The 22,955-nt window shown below is 34.4% G+C and overlaps 1 protein-coding gene across 2 annotated transcripts; it reads right to left on the reverse strand.

Annotated features, from left to right (window-relative positions):
- Nucleotides 1-3,208: 3,208 nt before the first annotated feature.
- Nucleotides 3,209-13,422, reverse strand: LOC143554778 (SAC3 family protein A-like). 2 transcript variants are annotated; one of them, XM_077044464.1, is made up of 12 exons: nt 13,360-13,422; nt 11,953-12,735; nt 10,159-10,626; nt 8,979-9,080; nt 8,700-8,797; nt 5,988-6,669; nt 5,216-5,356; nt 5,053-5,112; nt 4,705-4,835; nt 4,477-4,610; nt 3,694-3,923; nt 3,209-3,613 (listed from the first exon to the last, which is right to left on the reverse strand). In XM_077044464.1, the coding sequence occupies exons 1-12, from the start codon at nt 13,420-13,422 to the stop codon at nt 3,512-3,514; spliced, it is 2,994 nt and encodes a 997-aa protein (XP_076900579.1). In that variant the 3' UTR covers nt 3,209-3,511. The 2 variants fall into 2 exon arrangements, with proteins under 2 accessions (XP_076900579.1, XP_076900580.1); XM_077044465.1 differs by lacking the exon at nt 13,360-13,422 and having other exon boundaries at nt 11,953-12,333; nt 12,432-12,595.
- Between the last annotated feature and the right edge of the window lie 9,533 nt (nt 13,423-22,955).

Below are 22,955 nucleotides of genomic sequence, written 5' to 3' on the forward strand. Positions count from 1 at the left end.
TATTTTTAAAGATTGTAGCCGATGTCGAAACAAACGAAGAATGGTTTCAAGAATCTTACGACGCGAGGGGTGAACGAAGTTTTACGGCGCTTCAAAAATGCACATCCGCTATTCGTCAACTAGCGACAGGTAACTCACCCGACCAATTCGATAAATACTTACTAGAAGCAGTTGCGTCAAATGATTTATGGATTTGGCATTCTTATTTTGGTGTTCCCGGCTCAAACAACGACATCACTGTTCTGTACACATCACCGTTGTTTCAGAGCGTAACAGACTGCACCGCACCTTTCTGTCCGTATTTTGTCAACGAGAGATATTACAGACGTGGCTACTATCTTGTCGATGGTATACCCGCAATGGTCTGTTTTTGTGAAAGCTTTTTCGTTTCCTGTCGAGACCAATGAAAAGGCGTTCAAGAAGTTGCAAGAATTGGCAAGAAAAGATGTCGAGAGAGCTTTCGGTGTTTTAAAGGGTAGATGGTGCATACTTAGTCGACCGGTTCGTGCAATGAAAAAGCCCACGATCTCTAGCTACGTGTATGCATGCATCATATTACACAATATGTTAATAAAAGAATATGGAAATGCAATTTCTCCAGATTAGGTACGGGATCCTCCGACTCAAGTTCTAGTTCCCGATGATGTCCAATTAGACTTGCGGGATGAAGATATTCATCATCGATTGAGATGAGATCTAGTTGAGCTTATAGGTTCTTTAGGTTTGGAATTTCCGGATTCAGACGAGGAGTAGACGTTTATTGTAACTTTTATTTTTTATTTCTAATTTTTAAGTTGAATTATGTTCTAGTAAACTATTGTTTGTATTTTTTAAGTTCTAGTAAAATATTGTTTTATTTTTTTAAGTTGCAAAAAAAAAAAAAAAATTCCATCACACACCACCACACCACATCACCACCCTTAGTAAAAAACCATCATCACATGTGATAGATTTAAGGTTGGTGATGTGACACCATTTGATTGGGTGGGGTGTGTGATGAGAAATTTCATCACATCCACCACCCCTTTCCCCCCTAATGTAAAGGGACTTTTTTTATCTGAAATGACAAAAATACCCACACATGTTAGGCATCATTTGAGGGGATTCTTAACTAAGTTTTAACGCATGTTAATTAATATTATTATATAGGTACGTTACAAAAAATAAAGCGTATCTAAACCTATTATTTAAAAACCTTAATACCCAAACTTGTTACTTTTTAAAAACTACCTACACTAACGGCATAATTAGTTCATCGTTTTATTATATCTTATTTGACTATATTATTATTACTTTTTTTCTTAAAAGGGCATTTTTGAAAATTTTTGTTGTATTGTACTTGCAAGATTACATTAATTATATAAAATTAGTAAGTTTGTGTGATTACGTTATAGGTTGTGCTATTACATGTAGAGTTTTTGAGAATCATTTTAAGTTTTAAGAAACTAAAAGAACTTAACGTAACAATTTTTTTTTTAATTTTAATATACATATGTTACATGTACGTAGAAAAATTACAATATTTTTTACGCACCGAGTCGAAATTTTACATAGGTGTAACGGACGTATAAAGTAGTGGAATCATTGTACAATTTTACTCTCTCTCATACTTATTTTTTTAATCAGATTTAATCTCAAAACTTAACAAGTTCTTAAATTATCCCTCCCAATTACATGTATATAACTGTTAGTGATGTTATGCATATGTTGCGTAATTATTCTTCCGCTTCATACATTTCATACAAAAACCGCCCTCTCAAATGATTGAAAAAATCAAACCTGAAATACATAAACTAAATTAACAAATTGAAAAAGAAACAATTTGTATTCGAAATTACCATTAATATACCGGTCTTCTCAAAATTAGAAAGAAAAAGAATCAGACTTTAGTATCATTTATTTGGACGTCATTTTCTTTCTGTTATATTTAAGATGTCTTTCTGTTGAATGAACTACTTTTGAGTTGTATAAAAATGAATTATACCTTGTTTCAAAATACTAATTTTTATAAAATAATTGTGAAACTTCATGCTTAACACATGATTTATCTTAGAAAATTATGACCATTTATTTAATGACAAACTCACCATCCCTAACATCCTTGTAACTTTATACCATTTTGTTTATAACATGACCAATATATATTAATTTGTGTCGTGTCAAACCATTTACACTCATGTTATGTTCGGATCATAGATTCATATCTCATCTCAACCTATTTAAGTTTCATATCACAACACGTTGACACTTTTTTTACTTTTAAAACTATACTCTTTAAGTGTTTCAAATCAACTTAATACTTTTTTTAACCTAAAAAATAAAAACAAATGGCATTTATCTACTTACAAGTATCATAAAAAATATTCTAGAAGTTAATCTTTCATTTTAGTGAATAAAATATAAAAGAGGTAAAACTAAATTTGAGCAATTTAATAAAATTCAACAAGAATCAGAATTGCATTTGACATTGGAATTGAATTCTGAATAAAATTCACTCAAATAAAATAATGTGAATTGATATTAGTTCACTCAAACTGTGAAGGATTTCGAGTAAAGAAATTGCAATCTCTAGCTACTCGCCACCGATAAAATTGCCAATTCCGTGGTGATCCCACCCTCCGCCACCATCTACAACCACCGTACCACCTATGCTACCACCTCCACAACACCGTGGGCCATGGCCATCTCCACCTTCAATACCTCAACGCCCACTATAGGTGACAGCTACAATAACGAATTCCAATTATTATTATTTAAATTGTTATATAGATTCCAAATTTTTTAGATTACAAATGCTTTTAAGACAAATTTAGTTTCAAACCTTTAAACTCGAATTCTTAAGTCAAAACTTACCAAAAAAAACAGTGACAAACTATATTTTTGTTTTAAACCATCAACTGAGCATGACTATTAGATTTTAAACCAACCTATATAAGCCGTAATTTCTCCTCCGGATAACACTACTGTTCTTTCAAACCGTCACCTCATCACCTACTTTTCCTTTATTTAATGTGAATAGGACATACCCTCAATGTTGCTTTTACTCACAACCTAATGGGAAAAGTGGCGTGTAACTTCACTTTATAAATCCAAATGGTGTCACATGGGCAGAGATGTTCTAATACAAATACACCTAAAAAACATATGATGATTTAATCTTTTATTTTCTATTTATACTCCTTGTGAAAAAAAGATTTTAAACAATAAAAAAACAAAATTGAATATCAATATCAATATTACATGTTTAGATATCACCATAAAGCAATCAAGTTGTAAAAAAAGCCCAACACAAATTCTTATATCCACAATCTGCCATACACATACCTCTACATTAAACAAACAAATTCTAATCAAAACACCTTTAACTATATCACCCGTTTCTATCCGGACGATCATACACTTCCAATCCCCATATCGAGTCCACGCCTCTATGTATAAACTCCAGCACCGTTTCAAGACCGGGCGTAAATTAGCTCATCTAGTGTTGCTACATCTTTCTTGTGTACGCTTACTATGATAACGAACGCGTCAAAAAATCATTAACAGCAAGACTCGCATCTCCATGGGCCACTGCATCATCAGGCTCGGGCATGAACAAAGAAGCCATGGATGCCTGCATAACAACATCCAATATTAATAAGTTTCGACCTGTTAACCCTACCCACCCATTTCATGACCCATTTACAAGCGTACCTTCGCGTCAAGCATTGTTTCACCAGAGCTGTCAGTTGCAAGACACGCACCGTGAGCCTTTAACCATTCGGTACACTCTTCCATCCCAGATGTGTCTTTGTCATCGGCTGAGTCGGCTGATTGAAATTGGAACCCAAGGACCTGAGCCACGTAAGATACTGGGAGTGTCGGGCGGTATGAACGGGTCATGCATTTCACAGCTGCGTATCGCATCTTTTCAACATAAAGATCTGTAGAAAAAGACGAAAATGATATATAATTGATGATTATGAAGTGTGTATTCTTTTAATAAAAGGTTGGGTTGAAAGTGGTCTGACACTCCACGTCTCCACCCGCAAACACCTTTTTGATGTTCTAGAACTATACTTAAATTGTTATACCACCTTAGCGTCAGGAGTGCCTAATGCCTGAGGTCAAAATTGGTCCAAGTTGGTCAAAGTTAGGGTTCGTAAGAGGCTATGAGGCTGCGTTTCATGCACTTCAAGGTCAGAATTGGCTAAAGTTGGTCAAAGCTGGTCATAATTAAGGTTTGTAAATTGTAAGAAGAGGCTTTGTTGGTCAAAATTAGAGTTTGTATTAGAGATTAATATGTAAAGATAGCCAAAGGGGCAAAGAAATCATGAAAGGGTTATTTGATAAAAAGGTTGATATGTAAAACAGATGAGAGAGACACGGCTTCTGGTTGTAAATAAAGCTTATTTGGTTGTACATAACGCAACGCCTCGCATACGCGATGTGAGTAAACAGATCACAATTGACCACCAAGATGGAATAGAAACTCACCCATAAGGCAGGTATTTAGATTAGGAGCGTTCTTGTATAACTTAAAGAATGATACATAATTTCCTGAGGTCACAGCTGCACGAACTGCAAGAGCATGTTTCACCCCTTTATCTTTCCTTGCTTCAGCTGATAATCTATAGATAAAACAGAAATATTTCACTCTGTTAACTATCCACTGAAAAATAAACAAACAAATAAATAATTGCACGATTATTTCACGTTGTGAACCTCGACATTGCTGATAAGAGGTCTCTATTATTATTAGAGTGCAAGATTACACAAAGTAAATTGTATGCAGAAAATTCCATATGTTGTCCCTTAATTCCTTCAGCATACAGGGTCTGCAATTGTGACTGGCACTGTAAAACAAATAAACGGTTTTATCACATAAAAGTTGCATGTAGGAACAGAATAATATATAAGATATTTAATGAAAATATATGACAAATGTACTAATGTTAGTGATATCATACAGTAAATAGCATACATAATTACACTGTGAAAAAGGATGATTTCTGTTATTTCCTTACTCTAAGGACGAAAAGTGAATTTGCTACAAAAGATTAATGAACAAACCTGGTTATACTCAGATAAGTCTCCAACCTCTATTGCTAAACGAGCATGAGTTTCATAGACCTGAACATATACATGAAACAATTAGAAAATGATAACTAACAGATATGTGAGTAAGCTTTTATGGTAGGTTACAAAAGGATTGAATGGGAAATAAAAAGTGTACCTTAACAGTTAACTCATTACGTATCCGTTGTACTGTAAGATCTTGCCTAATAGATTTTAGCTGGTCACATTTATAAAGATAGTTTTTCTGAGAATCTTGAACAAAACGCAAAGCTTTTTCTAATACTTCCTCTGGTCTCACCTGCACAAGAAGTAAGTAAAGTATTTATCTCAGAACGTTCAGTAAACCACTTGTGAACCGTTTGGCAGAAGCTCGTTTATGTTCGTTCATTTGATAAACAAATGAACATGAACACATGTTCCGTTCGTTCATTATGTTCGTTAACTCCGTTCATTTACGCTTATTTATGCTCATTCATTTACATTCGTTTATATATATTCACTTATGTCCATTATTTTATGCTTGTTTAACTATTCTTTCAAATTTATTTATTATTATTTATTAATAGTCTAATATTGATTTTTTTTAAATTAACTTTCATATTTTAAAACCCTCAAGTACAATTTAAAATCAGTTTGATATCTTTGTTTGGTTTTAAAATGTTGGATGTAATTGTGAAAATGATGTTATATTGGACCAAACTTGGATATTCACATTTACTTCAAATTGGTGTTCGTTTGTGTTAATTTATATTTGTTTAAAATATTAACAAACGAAGACAAACAAACATGAACACATTCATCTTCTTAACGAAGATTACAAACAAGAAAATCCGCTTGTTTAAGTGCCCGTGTTCTATCATTTGTTCGATTAAATTTAAACGAACGAACACGAACAATTGCTTCAGTTCGTTTACAGGCAGGAGACTTACAGTAGCGGGATCTGGAGCAGAAGTGAGACGCAAGTAACGTTTCTCAATTTCTTGGCAAGTTCCTTTAACAGTAAGAGAATCCCAATCAATATCTTCAACCGCCCTGCTGACATCAGCACCATCCGAACTATTACTATTCGCCAACACAGATGCAGACGCCCTTCTAGTATACAAATTGCCACCAACACTTTTGCCTTTTGCAAGATTTGACATTACTCGATTACCATGCACTTTTTCAAATCGCTTCGACCGACTTTCCCGTCTTTTTCTTTCCTCAGGTGAATCCGCAAGTGCAATCGCACCTGCATAATATGGAGTCAAACTTTGTTGTTCTTTATCACTATCACTTGATGAGTCACCATTATTATTATTCAATCCAATCCGTCCATCACCGATATGTTGCCTTTTAGCTGGCCTAACACCGGCTTTATTCGTTTCTTTCTGGTTTCCTAAATAAAACTTAAGGTTACTAAACCTATTATTCTCCTTGTTTTCTGGTTTTGCATTGAAAGCTTGTTTATCCCTTTCGTTATTGTTTACGGGCCCACCGTATTTTACATTATTGGAGGTGAAAGAAGGTTGTTTTTCAACAGGTTTTTCTTCTGGCAAAGGCTCCCACCTACTCTTGGTACGCCTACTTGGACTTCTTCGGTTTTTCATCAATGATGATGGACTAGTTGAACTATCAGAAAGCATGGAAAATAAATTTGTTAACAGAATAACAGTAGTTACACATATTATTGAGCATAGGGGTGTAAACGAGCCAAGCTGAGATCAGCTCGCAAAAAAGCTCGAATAGAGCCGAGCTTAACCGAGCTCGAGCCTAAAAATAAGCTTGTTTAATAAACAAGCCCAAGGCAGAGCTTCACTTATCGAGATAAAGCCGCCTCACGAGCCTATTATTTATATAACTTTTTTTAACATATTATGTAAATAAATATGACAAGAATAATTAAATGCTATATACCATGTTACATTACATATAAAATATATGTGTGTGTATACATAATTTAACAAAAATAACAAAAGAGCCATGACCAAGCTTGAAAAACTACTCACGAGCCGAGCTCAAGCAAGATTGCCAGCCTAAACAAGCCTATTGTTTATACAATCTTTATTTAATATATTATATATCATTATATTGGTAATTTGTATTATGTAAAAAATATGATAAAAATAACCATGGTTTAAAAAAACGCTGAGGCGGCGCCTCCAGTTCGAGGCGGTAACAAAACGAATTTGAAGCGGCGCCTCAGGGGATAAAAATAAACGTACGCCTCTTCATAGCTGAGGCGGAAAAAAACGGTCGAGGCGGAAAGTACGGCTGAGGCGTGAGAGGCGGGAAAACCTATTTTTTTTTACGGTAAAAATTTTGGCGGTAAAAAAATTGACGCTAGTATTAACCCTAATTTTTACCTGTTTTAACTCTGCACATCACACAAGAAAATACAAAGATCTGGACTTCTCTTCTACCAAATTGGTGTCGGGTTTCAAACTTGTCTTTTATTATTATGGTTTAGACTTTTGTGTGTTTTTCATGACTAGTGAATCTGATGATGAAATTATTTTCGAAAGTTCTTTGTTTGATGTTAACTATTTTTTTAATAAGATATATAATTTTTATATTTATTTTTAAATCCCGCCTCGAGCTTACGCCTCATTTCGCCTCGTGAGGCTATGGGAAAACGCCTCGAGGCGCGATTCCGTACTTTTAAACCTTGAAAATAACTAAATAGTATATATTATTTTGTATTATGGTTGCAAAAGTCGTTAGGCGCTCCCAGGGCGGTACTCGGGGTGTACTCGGACGTGGTAAATTATAAATAAACTAATTTTTTGGAACTTACATATATGTCAATTATCATAAATCTACTAAAATTTATAACAAAATACGTGAATATATATATATATATAATACTTCTTTAAATACTAACGCATCTAAAATTTGAAAATCATTAGCTAAAAAAATGATAGTGATTCTTTAATATTATAGAAATATGAATAATGTTTAATTTTTTAAAGTCAAAATCGGCTCGAGTTAACTGACTAGATCCAACTGTGGCGAAGGTTGACCACTTTTGATCGATTCCGAGTAACTAGGCAAAGTTAAAGAAAGTCGCCTCGGCACCATACCTTGTAGCGAGTACTCGGCGCCTAGTCGGGATTTTTAATAAAATATACATACAAAACTTAAAAAACTACTCACGAGCTGCACTCTAGCTTTAGGAATAAAACTCGAACCGAGCTGAGCTTGATCCAAGTCGAACTCTGGCTCAGCTAGGCTTGTTTACACCCCTAATTGCACATCTGTGCAATATATACTCATTGTTTAATCTATATAGGGGTGAGCATAAACCAAGTAAGACCCGTACCGATCAGACCCAGTAATATTACACTACGGTCGGTTCCCAGGTTCTGAGAATACCATTAACTGGGTCTGACTTGGTTATGTCGAGTAAGACCCGTTTGCTCCTAATCTCCTATAGTGTGATCATAAACCGGATAAGACCCGCGAGACCCAAACCGACAAGACCCGAGTATTTACAATAGGGTCGGTTCCCGGGTCCTGAGAATACCATTAACCAGGTCCAGGGCAGGTATTGTGGGTAAGACTGTTTGCTCACCCCTAAAACAATAAATCAAGGTGACAGATATAGACATAGATTATTGCGCAACTGCTTATACATAAAGAGAACTAGAGAAGTAACATACTCATTATTGATCAAATCCGTGTTAGGTAGTGGAAAAAGAGGTTCAGTATCCCAGTCGCGTGTAGAAAGAGTGCCATCAGTACTTGCCTTTGTAATAACCTGGAATTAAGCAGTATATGAGTAGTGGTGGTAATATTAACTTACTATTTAACAACTGAAGTATGGTTAAGAAACATGAAGATGGATAACAGTAATAACAAAACATAATGCTACTAAATCTTCTTCATTTTAATCAAATGTTGTTACAGAAAAGTGAACGATGATATTCGTGCTTGTTTACCTCCTTGAGGATATCTTGACAAGCTGACATCTGTTTATCATCCCTGCAACGAGCCAGAGCCCTTTCTACATATCCACGCAGGGATTTCGGAAGCATACCAGGCTGCAAGCAAACACAAATTTCAGTAGAGAGGTCCATAATAACATCACTTTGCTCTATCTAAAATCATACAGACATGCATGTGTGTGTATAGAGAGAGAGGGAGGTCCAAATAAGAACCATTAAATAACTGGAAACCAAAGGAACCACTTTTGGCCCTAGGATCATATTTTCAGTGAATTGCATAAATCTGAGACAATTATGTCTCTTCCACCCCATGATCAAAGGCCAAAGGGTGGTTTAATTATTTAATGGTTACATATACATACACATACGTATACGTATAATATACATACACACATACACATATATTGACACGTTCGTTTCACAACCATTAATATGTTGAGAACCACATACTGTATTTGTACGTAGGGGGTGTTTGGGATTTACTTATGTAAGTCTTAAGTTATAACTTATAAGTTACAAAGTTGTAGCTTATAACTTATACACTCACAAAACCTAACTTTCCCAAACACCTTATAACTTATCATAAGTTATAAGCTATAAGAAAGTAAAATAAGGAATCCAAACACCCCCATAGTGCATACAAAATAATCACAAGTAGTGTGAGAGAGACACAGAGACTGTTACATAAATAGTCTTGTGAATCACATTCAAAGCAGTACTATCAATGCATTATGCGGTTCTTTACATATTATTGGTTCTGCAACACACACACACACACACACATATATATACATACATTATTTACAAAAACGCATAATATAAAGAAAAAAGTTCCAATTTTGTTTCAATATTGTGAATTTCACTCAATTCATTTCCCACAACCTGATTACATATGCTAAAGTGGCGAGCCAAATGTGTAAAGCTAATATGGCTTGCCAGTTGTGTAAAAATATTGATAAGGTGGCACGTCAAAAAAGTATAACTAACCATTTCGGCCACAGCATCAATCTAACACAAGTGGCACACCACAACTATTTTACACAATTGGCATGCCATGTCAAAACATTGTCGCAGTAAACTTTGAATGAAACTTTTTTTAAAACCAAATAAAATCAAAACTGGGATGGTTAAATGACAATAAAATGAACGCCTGTAAGTTCGAATATAGTCTCACCTTCAGTGAAGAATCAGCAGCAGCGTGTGATGATGCATTATCATTACTCTTTGGAACTGATACACTTATATAAGCCGGTTTGGTCACTCCAGCTGCAGCGTTATTGTTTTTGGGCAAACTTACTGGTAAATTAGAAGAGATTCTAGGGTTGGTTGGAATCTGCACATTGCTTACTCGGGCCGAATCAAAGGATGCAGCAGTTTGAGGAGGAGGTGGTGGTGGTGGTGGTGGTAGTGGCAAAGAAAGATGATAAGTTTGGGCCACCTGATGAGAAGTTGCATATGGTACATATGGTTGTTGAGGGACCGGGACCTCGGCCTTTTGTTGATTCTGGAAGGTTCCAGAAATAGGATTTAAATCTAAAGGCTTCTGAAAGTTTGATTGCAAGTTACTAACATTGTAAGTTTGGAAACCCTGACCCTCTTGTTTCCAATATCCATCATGGACATTGTTAACTGGTGCACTAGGCTGAGAACAAATTGCAATATAATTTAGTCATATCAATAGCTAACACATTAAAACTGTCAATAATTTTGAAGAATTATTGAACTTCAAAAACTTAAGTTGTACAGAAAGTGCAAATATCAACACCAGAATTGATAGAATGTCGCATTTGCCCTAAAGCGGTGTTTCTAGGATATAAATAGCATAATATTTTCACACGTGCATGCATTTATAGCTTGTTATCTTTGTCTGATTACAAAATGCAAGCACGTATGGATACATATTTGTATGGAAGTAAGGTCGTTTGTATAGATGCATACATTACACAACTATACGAGTATGCCTGATTGTTATGTATGTATTTATGAACATGTGTATGCATGAACCTATGTATGAATGCATGCATGTTTGTATCATGAAATAAAAGGCTAACATGATATATAGGATAACTGCAAGCTCAATCAACAAATGAGATTCATCAATAGTATACAGGATAACTGGTTTTGGATACTTAATAGTGAAGATCATGATGATACAGTCACTTGTGTGAACTTGAAATGACCGGAAAAAAACGTCTTAAGCAGGTTTATAAAAATGAAAAATGGAAACAAACCAGAAATAGATATGTTGCCACGCAACACCTGACGTAACAAAAAAATAGTTTTATTGAGCAAAATTTCTACAAGTAGCAAGTTAGCAACATCTACAGTAGGAATATATCTTTACATAAGTAGAAGCGTATGATAACAGAGTAACAGACTAACAGACTAACTCATATACGGTTAATTCCCTTTTATATGACACTAAACGACAAACTAGCAAGCAATTCAAATTCTAACACCGCAATAAATATGACACTAAACGACAAACTAGCAAGCAATTCAAATTCTAACACCGCAATAAATATGACTGTGGATTAAATAAGGTACAATTTTGTATTTATATGGTAAAAAAATGCATCGTCAATTTAGTTTTTTTGCTTCCATGCAAAATGTGAGCACATGGACAAATACTAAATGAATACAAAAAAAGGATGGTCAAAGGTCAATCAGTAGATAGCCTCTTATTGTATTTAAAGAACATTATATGTAACCTATTAGATTAAAGATCTCTTAAACGTGTTCTATAGGTTAAGAAAACATGTTCATTCTGTGGATAAGAAAACAATAATATTAGTAATTAGAACTTATAAAGGTAACATATCAGCTAAAATAGACAAATTGTAACAGTCAGAAAGTATATTATATTATTTCTCATTGGTTATTCGTTTGGAAATAAACTTATAGTCAAGAGGAGGTTTAGCATGGAATATTATTATTATCATTGAATACAGAAAAATTAATCCCAAACCTGTACTGAGGGCAACTCAGATGCACCAGATTCTGGCCTCCAAGAAGGCGTGGCAGTAGATCCCGCCACTTGCTGGCTGTTTGGAGCAGAGTAACCACTGGCAACAGCAGGATGAGCTGGCACCAGATTGAAAGCACTGGTAGAAGCTACCTTTTCTGTTCCAGGAGCACAAGGAACTTCTGTTTGACTATAATAATCCGCCCACTGTTTATAATCGGGTTGATATTGTACAGATGTTGCAGGTGTGCTTTGAGCACTATAACCGCCATTAGATTCTGCTGTGTAATTTGGATATTGATGGCCATAATTCGCATAGCTTCCTTGATTCCACGAGCCCGTCTGAGTATTATTGTAACTTGCAGTTGGATAACCACCAGATGTCTGATAATCACCAGGATTGTAATAAGTTGTTGAATAACTGGTGGGTCCAGCATAGGACCCTGCATTCTGAAATGATGAAATAGGCTGATGAGGAGCACCTGTGCTTTGATACGCTCCTGCTGGTTGACCATATGTTTGACTAGGTTGCTGTTGAGGGTATGATTGACTCGGCTGCTGCTGATAGCTATTATAGTAACTTGAATAATTTGTGTTTGCATATCCGTATGGATCATTGTTTGGATATGCTGCATAGTTTGCATACTCTACATTAGTTGCTCCAGTACTTGAAGCGGGACCCGCAGTCGCCTGTGGAACTGAGTGGGTCCAAGATGCTGGTTCTGAGCCAGGAGGTGGCGCATAATATGACGGTGCTTGTGCATGGCTCGGATCAACAGTATGATGCTAAAAACAAACAAACAGGTAAAAAACTGTATCAGTTAAGAATCTAAAATACACCATTATCAAAATCTATAAAAAAAAAACCTGCATCTAATTAACAAATTCATCGACATAATATCCAAGTATCACTAGACCTATAACTTATAATCACAAAACTACAAGACATATATACATGCAGACAAAAGATAGAATACAATAATCCTTAACGTACAAAAATACCTATATTCACGAAATTGATCCTTGAAATCACATCACAATATCTCGGAATCATCAATACATGCCCAATTAATCATCGATTCAATGAAAAAAACAGATTTGGATCGTTAATCGAATGTTTTTGTACGTTAAGGATTATTGTACGTTAACCTAACTCTATACATATATGCATATTTTGTGCCCATGATAACTGTCTTCCAGAACACTAAACCCTAGAGACATACTATTCATACACAGAAATCACTTGAACTAAATTTCAATTAACTGTAACCTAACCTGATTTTGTTTAAAATCATTATAGAAAGACTTAATCATTGAACCAATAAGGGCCAACACAATATTGACTCAGCCTCAACAATCAACTGGCATAAATAATCAAATTAAAAGCAGTAGAATGAGTTAAATCCCAACCTCAGCTGAAGGTTTAGAATCCAGTGTAGCTCTGGTATCTGCAACTCCTCCTTGATTCATCATAAGCAGCCTCCTGCAAAAACAAATCATAAGGTTACACCTCAAATTTGAATGAATTTGCAAATCGATCATAAACGATATAAGAAAAACCCTAAGTAATTGGGCGGAAATAAGTTACGAACCCGTTGCGAGCTTGGAATACAAAATATCTGGTGGATTGATTAGATGAGAGGTGAAAAATAAACAAGGAAAAATAATATGTAAGAGATTGATTGATTGATCGGAAAGGTGGGTTAGTGAAAGAAGATTGAATTCAACAAACAAGGCAGGCGTCTACGTTAGGTCCAATTTGGGGTTGGTTCCCAAACCAATGCTCTATGCTATTGCTGCCTGAATGGAACTAGTTGTTACATTATTACAATTTGCTCTTTCCTAAAGGGCTTATATACAATTTACTGATTTATTTTTATAAAATGTTTTCTATTTTCTTATTTTCTAATGATAATGATAACGACTCTCTAATCATACTCTTAAACCCAACGCAACCATCCGTGCTAGCCACGCCACGCCACGCCACGCCACGCCACATCCCCTTCCCTAGTGGTCTATTATTAGACTGCATTTATCACCATGGTGTAACGGGCTAGCGGCGTTGATATGATATCATCTCACGTTGTATGTGGAGTGACTATTATATATGGTCTAAATGTACATATTTGTCTATCATAAGACTTTAAGCCTCGACATCTTTCCAACGCACTGTGATTAGTGTGATGCCACTAGGTCATATATAACTTTATTTGTTAAGGCACTTCAAATGTTATTATGGCGAACAAGCAACATGTATTGATATACAAGTAGGGATGGCAACGGGCCGGGTTCAGGCCGGGTATGCCCATACCCGTTTGTAAAACCGTGTCCCATACCCGGCCCATTACCCATCAGGTATTTGTCGGGTATCAGGTATACCCGTTGGGCTTTAAAGTACATTTTTATAATCATTATAATTATTTTATACATTTTATTCATACAACAATTATTACAAACTTAAATATAATGCACTTGATATATAGAAGTGTGACAATAAATAAATAATATCATTATAATTTTTATATAGTTTTTTATATATATGATTCACAACCTATAAAATACGAATAATTTTTCGGGTATATGGTTCGGGTAAACGGGTATGTTTTTCGGGTAATCGGGCCGGGTATCATCTAATCCCATACTCGGCTCGTACCCGCGAAAATTTTTAAATCCTAATCCCATACTAGGTCCATACCCATCGGGTATACCCGTCCCATTTGTTCGGGTTTCGGGTATACCCGTCGGGCTCGGGCTTTTTTGCCATCCCTATATACAAGTGAGAAGGCAAGGATGTGATTAAAATATCTTTTTGTGAATTGTGTTATGTAAGTTAAGTAACACATTTAATCTTCTCTCTCAAAGTTGGGGCATATAGATCAAACAATTTTTGGGAGTTTTAAGATCTAAGGGGGTATTTGAGATTGCTTATTTTAAGTAACTTATGACTTATTAGTGTTTGAAAAAATTAAAAGGTGTTTGATATTGTGTGTAATTGTGAGGGTATAAGTTAATAAGTTATAAAGTTGTAACTTATTAATTTATGGAAAAAACTCTAAGGAAGTAAGGGTATGTTTGGGATTGCTTTTTTAAAAATGCTTTTTGCTTTTAAAAGAGGCAAAATTTCCAAAATGCCCCTCTAAAAGCACCTAAAAGCTCCAATTTGATGTTTTTGGAGGGGCATTTTGGACATTTTGCCTCTCCAAAAAAGCAAAAAGCATTTTAAAGAAACAATCCCAAACACCCCCTAAAATAAGGAATCCCAAACACCCCCAATGTAGCGGCTCTATTGATATATTTTTAGTTGCTCGAACTAACAAACATTGATTGTCTAAATAGTAATAAGCTCATCGTGGGAGCCTATTACCTATTCGCAAGTTAAATAAAAAGCATTTCATATTCATGGGCCCAAATTTGCAGATGTTTTGTCAAAACATCATGTACGCCCTTAATTGTTAGCAAAGTCATCCCCAAGCTTCGTAATACTCTTACAGAAAAAAGATTTTTGACAAATCTTGTTTGGTATAACCATGGCCGGTCATACCAGTAGCTTTCTGATCAACGCATCTTGTGACATCATTGGTGTATATAGTTCGTATTTGATTGAATGCCACACTAATGCATCAAATGTTGCATGCATTGCTTACATGTGACAAATTCGGTGTAAACCATTTTTAGGATTTATTCATTATCGGATCTCTCCATTAGAAATGTATATAAGGTAGTGTAAGCCTTAGCCTAACGGTTGGACCGCCCGCTTGCAGGTATCTTACGAGCTATATAGAGACACCCGAAGCTATCTTAAAAAGTGTACTAACTAGTCATTAAGACATCAATTTCGAATCAGTTTGTATCATGCTAAACAAATTAGATTTATATGAAGGGCGCTTAGTGCAATTGGACTTTTAGTGCAAATTAGACTTACAAGAAAGAAAATGAAAAATTGCGCAAACAACATATTAACTTGATAACCTGAAAAATTAAACTTGATAAATAACTAGACCAAATTAATATATCAAGCAAAGACCCTAATAACTAAGGTAGCGTTTAGTATGCAGGAATAACAGGGGGAATTGAATGATTCATTACGTGGGAATGAAGAAAGTGATGTTTGGTTGCTTAATGGAATGAAATCATCCATTACACATGAAATCTCATTCCATCAAAACCATTGATTCTCACCCCCCCCCCCCCGTTTTTTTTTCAATCCATTCCTCTCTCACCTTACTTTCTCACCACTTAACAACCACCACCACCACTACCACGTCACCACCTAACCGCCACCGTCACCGTCGCCGCCACCACCATCACCTTACCACCAGCGCTGCCACCGCCACCTGCCCATAACCACCATCACCACTGTCGTTGCCTGACCACCACCTCCGTCGCCGCCACCCTACCATCGCCATCACTACCAATTCTACCACCACCACAACCACCACGCCTGACCGCCATCACCACCATTTTCGTCGCCAGAGCTACCACCACCACCGTCGCCATTTCAGTTTTTTTTTAGTAAAAAGAATATATATTTTGGGAGAGGAATGTTTTTATTATTTCTATTTCATTCCTACAATTTTTTTATACCAAACAACATAAAGTAATTATTCATTTCATTCCTATATGTTAACCAAACAAAACAAAAGAATAGTAATGATCCATTTCATTTCCTTGTTTATTCCATTCCTTCTCTCATTTCATTCCCTCTTCATTCCATTACTTTCAACCAAACATACCCGATTATTCAAACACTAAAATATAAGCATAACTAACATATACTTGTCCTTAACAGGTGAAAGATAAGCACACTCAAATAAATAAAAGAAACCAAATTAAAAACTAGCTTATTCATTAAACAAACCCAAATGTCATTCACTTATTCAACCAATTTTTGAGAATGACTATAAAATTAAGGTGTTGCCGGACACACTTGAATCGACTTGCATTCAACATCAAATTCACAAAACAAAAAAAAAAAGAATCAAACAATTCAGTGGCATACTTATTTTAGGCATATTATAGGCTTAGTGATCAATTCCGACAATACAACCGGTAATTCTGATATTTTGCCATGTGAGATAGGCCTCTATTATGAAGATGAGAAATATGTTTTAAAGTAACTTTTGTCAAGCACAAACCTCAACGCTCAACCGCAACCAACATATCAATAAAATTATGTGGACATATTGAATTAAAGTGTTTCATATTATCATGCGGCTGGTATAGTGGTATACATACATAGTTTCACAACAAAATAAATGAATATTGCTACGGTACAACTATAATATTATATGGTCAATGCTGAAACATTTTATTTTAACTTTAGTTAAACGAGGGTTTATGTTGAGAAAACAATAGTTTAAACTTTAATCAACGTTAATGTTTTGATAACTACTTAATTAACACAATGCGACATATAATAGGATTAATTCATCATTGATGCTTTATATCACATACATGTCCCTTAACACTTGATAGATAATCATTAGTTACAATTAAGCAACACAAGACTTAATCAAGGCTACAAATACTCAATATCAAATATTATCAAGTTTATGTCTATAAAGGGTTAAATCAAGATTTCTACACCAACATGATGATGAAGAAAATCACAAAACCCCATTGGAGATAAATTAACAATTTAGTTAAGATAGGTTGTTAGTATGAATGAGCAAATTCGGTACCGGTACCGAAATCGGTACCAAAGTTTGAGTTTCGGGATCGGTACAATACCGGTAGCGGTATTTCCCGAATTTTTACCTTCGGTACCGGTACTATCCCGGTACTGTACCGGTACCGAACCGAATATTTCGGTACCGATACTGGTACCAAGAATTCGCGATCGGTATTTTTGGTACCGGTACGGTACTGGGCTTATCCCTAGTTATTAGTTTTTATCAACTTAGGATAAGTTTATAAAAATATATTTAAACAAAATTGTTTAAATATATGATATATGAATTTCAAATATTATTTAAAAGGCTTATTCCAATCTTGCTAATATTCAAACTTATCCTAATATATGATAAGTCTTTGTCGTGTGGAGGGCTGTTCTTAATAGGCTTCCGACGTTCGTGGAGTTGGCGAAAAGGAATATGTCGGTTGGTTCATTGTTGTGTCCGGTGTGCGTTGCGGAGAAGGAGTCGGTAGATCACCTGTTTATTTCTTGTGGCCTAGCGCAAACGGTTTGGAGCTTGATATCATGATGATGTAAGGTCCCTTCGATTTATGCTTTCAGTGCTTGGGATTTGATGGAATTGTATAAGTATTCAACATTCTCTAAAGACAAAGCTAAAGTTTTCCATGCGGTGTGTTTGGTGTCAGTTTGGTGTATTTGGAAGAAACGTAATGCGTTAGTCCATAATGGAACTCCAATACACGTGACTGATTTGGTGGAAGAAATTAAAGTGATGGGTTTTCTTTGGATAAAGAATAGATCTAAAAAGAGTGGGTTATTGTGGAAGGATTGGTGTAAATTTCAAATGTAATTCATGTATTAGTTCGTTTACCTCGTAGGTGCTAAGCCTTTGTTGTAAGTATCGGGTCTGGTGTACGATGACTGTTCTTGGTGGTGTTCTAGTTTCTTGCTAGAATTTTTAATAAAAAAAATTGTTGGTCGTTAAAAAAAAAGTCTGTCATTCAAACCACACATTGGACAATTAAACTCATCAAATGGGCAAGTCAAATTCCTAGAAGGCAAGGGTTGAAGCATTGGATAAAGTTTATAAAATATGTTTCACCAAACTGATGAAATATTAGGTTGTATTATGTGGGAAGTGAACTGTAAGGGATGTCTTCTCACATGTGTTGGTCAACCTAAAGAAGTCAAAGTTAAAGACAATGACCATACACAATATTCATATTGGCAAGCCCAATGTAAAGTGTATTAGGCATCCATCGTGAGGTTGACTATCGGGCATCGAGTTCCTATCCTAGCATATCATTTGCTTGGATATAAATATGAGGCTTATTCAAACTAAGTGTTCACCCCCTTTGCTCTACAATATTAACACACACGCTTCAAAGCTAATCTCTTTCATTATTTAGGTTTGATCAAGCTTTAATTATCAAGAGAAGAGGTCAAAGTGTAGAATAATAAGAAGAGTCTCAAAGCTATCATCCAATCTACTATCTTACTTGTATTTTGAGAGGTCAATAATAAAGGTTGTTCTAGTGTTTTTTTTCTTCAAATAAAGACATGCTTTGGTAACGGACTCATGGAGCAGTGTCATTCCAAATTTCCAATACCAAACAACATACATATATGGTAATTAGTTATGTACATGTACCCCTCTTTCTAGACCTGCTGTAAAACACCTGTTTTAAATACGACACATTTGGACCCGTTTTGTAGTGTGGAAACACCCAACTGAAACACAAAACTAATAATTATCCCTCAAACTTACCCAAGACTGTAACCCAAAATTATAAACATGCTTTTAAAGTATATGTGTAGACTATTTGAATTTTAGGTGATATTTTACACTATAATACAAATGGCCTTCAGCAACGGATGACGCCATCAGTGTAGTGTTATGCGTCGGTAAACATAGTGTCATACATATTTACTGATGAATTATACCAAGTCACATACATAATATTCGCTTACCACATTAGTGTTGAGATTTCGTATCTCCTCCGATCACGCATTTCTTTTCATTGTCAAAAAAAACTTAATAAATTGTTTCTATTTAAATAACATATTTCACAAACTAAGACATGTAGTAAAAATCCAATTATTTTTCCAAATATGTTCATTAATGAGTCAATTTTAATGCCATTAATAATTCATTACTTGTAGAATCAATCATTTATCACTATAATTTGTGCAATCTTTTTTGATACTTAGAAGTCCTGTATATATATATATATATATATACTTTGCTTATATTATAGATCAGTTCTCCATGCATGTAATAGAAAACATGAATATTATGATAAACCTACAGCTAAAACATATCTGTCACAGCAGAGAGAGAAGTCACGGTTGATGAGAAAGATCCAGACGACATGATAGTCAGCTTGGTCGAGTTCTCATTTAGGATGTATATTAGTGATGGGGATTAGGGTTCTTGAGAAACCGAATAATATATGGAGAGAGAGGGTCACGAATTATTATGTGAGGTTTAGGGTTATGTTGTGTGATGTTAATTAGCCTCTCCATATATTTATATACACCCAAGGGGAAACCCTTGATTAGCAAGAAATGGTAATTTGGTCAATCAACAATTACCTAGCTAATATATTATAAGATATAATTTAATATATTGATCTAATTATTATATAAATGATAATGATGGCCATATATAAATATATATATATCCATATATTTATTCTTACATTCTCCCACTTGGCCGAGTAATCATTTATTATGAGCATTAGATTAGTCTGTAGATTTTAACACTCATTTTAGCTTTAAACTTAAACTGGAGCAGAGAAATACAGTCATTGAATTGAACATCAGCTCAAGACCCCCATTAATCATACTGTAGTCCTTGTTTAAAACCTAAGTAGTTATGATCAAAATTTTATAAGTAAGCCCTTCAAATATTGATTTGTATACTAATTTGTCTATATGTCATTACGTATGCAGAACATATTAAAAGACATACAAAATCAAAATTGATGAGGAAAGTTAATAATTAGTCATTCATTTAACGATATACAATTACATGGTCATTAATAATCCCGTCTTTATTATAAGCGCTTTCATAAGACTTATGGGTGACAAACCTTTTGTTATAGGATCCTTAAGCATATCATGAATGTATTCGATATGAAAATGTAGTTTCCTCAATTCGTTCATAAACGATTAATGTATTTCAAATCGAAATTTAATGCAGCACCTCTCGAACTGTTACTGTTTGAGAAAACAGGGTAGCTGACTTTATCACAATAAGTTTTCAATATATAATTTATATTGAGTTAATAACTTGTGAGTCCAATGATAAATTTTTCAACAAAATTTATTGACAATTACGTTGTGATTTAACCAACATATTATGCCATTAAAATTTAGATTGTTGTTATCAGTTCATTATGACTCCTACATGAGATAGATTTATCTGCTGACATAATAATATCCCGAAAATTACATTATGTTATATTTGAATATAACAAAGTTTTAGAGTAATCAACCGGTTTGAATTCTCATTTCTTCTTCTAAATTATAGTATTTCGCTTCTTTTAAAGATATTTTAATACTCTTTTAAATGCTTCACATTAATCTAGATATATCTAGTGTGTTGCAATTTGAGTAAGAGTATAAACTTGAACTTATATAAGGCTTTTACTTGATGAAGCATAAGGAAATAATCTATGTGATCCTATTATCCTCTAAAGTAGAGCAATACTGTTTGTTACATATGTAAAGAATATCTCTTAGATCTATAATATCAAAGTATGCGTGAAAAATGCTTTGACTCATGTAACATATACTTGTCAGAAGAATGTAATCTATATAAGGACAAGTTTGTTTTTAGTTGCTCCCACTCATCTTGAGGTATGTACATTAATCCACTTGTTTTTGATGAAAATAATTGTATAAATATTTCATCATATTTTGATGTTTGCATTAACCCATATATGGATTTTATTGACGTATAAACTAAATGTTCTTTGACCTTCAGTTTATAACTTTTAGGTTGTTTTATGAACATATAAATATGTAAGCCGATTGTTAGGGAAAGTTGTTTTAATGTTCATCTAATGTAGCTCTTAACTATTATAAGCTACTATAACAATAATTATCCTTAAAAAAATCTTTTGTCATATTGGTAAGAAGATTCTTTGATAATTGGTTTACCATTGAATATAACCTTTAACAATCAATCGTGCTTCTTATTGTCTTAACGTTTCGTATTGGGATTTAGTTTAGTTATGAACACTCTTAGGTGATTCAACCAAATCTCAAAACATTAGCCTGACTTATGAAGTCAATTATGATTGATGCTAATGGTTTAATTATAATGGGTAAGATCATTAAACTTTTCAACATTCATTTCAACTTTAGTTAAGTAGGTTACATAATCATCAGTGTTAGTAGGTTTTAAAACCTAGATGGCCTCCTGAGTTAATTATTGGGTAATTCTAAAATCTCGGTTTTATGGATTAGCTCTTGGTTAGGTTGCTATCATTTTTAGGATTCTAAGTATGTAAGAGTTGGTGCAGTATGGTGTACAAGAGGTGCAATTGGAGTTTAAATATAGAGTAAAGTTTAATGACTCTCTTCCCCCCGCCTCTTGTACTTCTTACAAGTCATTTTAAGGACTTTTACTGCTCCCACTGACCTTAAAAGCCTTTAGGAAAATTTGCATGCTTAGGGTCAATATTTAAAGACCAATAGATTCTAATAGAAAAACGAGTTAATGATGTAAGTCGTCGTAGTTTCTCTTGTGAGGATTATTTCAGTAAGAAATCGGAGTATGCCCACATTTAAGAAACACCGAAACTTTTGTAAGAGCAGTAGTAAATTCTACAGAGATAAGTTTTGATGGAATAGTGTTGTGATGGATCAGTGTCTTGTACAAGAGGTGTAATTAAGATAATATCAAGTTTTCACTCCCCCACCTCTTGCAAATCTTGTAAGTTATGATTGAGACACTTAAGGCTCCCACTAATATTCGATATCTCTACGAAAACTACATGAGAAGTTTCAATGATATACGTGACGTGGGAATTTGTCATACATACGTTAGACTTAATTTGATTTCCTTTATGTGTAATAAGAAACTTAGGGACATATTTAGAAGAAATCATATTAAGTATATATGAATGTATCTCTTTAAGACCATGAATGATAGAAGATATATTAGATACAAGTAAATAGCCTTTTAAATGACAAAATAATTATGTCTGAATATTCCGTTTGAATAAGTTCCACTAATGTAAGTGAAATATAACTTCTGGTGGACCTATACTTATTTCTTAAGCCAAACAAATGTTTAAGGCATCTAACACATAATTTAAAATCACTAAGAATGAGATTATATGAAAAATCACCCTTATTA

This window comes from Bidens hawaiensis, unplaced genomic scaffold (assembly GCF_021521415.1).
Source record: "Bidens hawaiensis isolate Kalapana, Puna unplaced genomic scaffold, B.hawaiensis_p1.1 tig00017853_1, whole genome shotgun sequence".
Lineage (NCBI taxonomy): Eukaryota > Viridiplantae > Streptophyta > Magnoliopsida > Asterales > Asteraceae > Bidens > Bidens hawaiensis.

What these genes read in the sequence shown, in the direction of transcription:
- LOC143554778 (XM_077044464.1), bottom strand. Translation starts at nt 13,422, where the DNA reads ATGATGAATCAAGGAGGAGTTGCAGATACCAGAGCTACACTGGATTCT. An exon ending in GTCAAGATATCCTCAAGGAG is followed by an intron (nt 8,798 to 8,978) that starts GTAAACAAGCAC and finishes GCTTAATTCCAG; the next exon opens with GTTATTACAAAGGCAAGTAC. An exon ending in CTGCTCCAGATCCCGCTACT is followed by an intron (nt 5,357 to 5,987) that starts GTAAGTCTCCTG and finishes CTTCTTGTGCAG; the next exon opens with GTGAGACCAGAGGAAGTATT.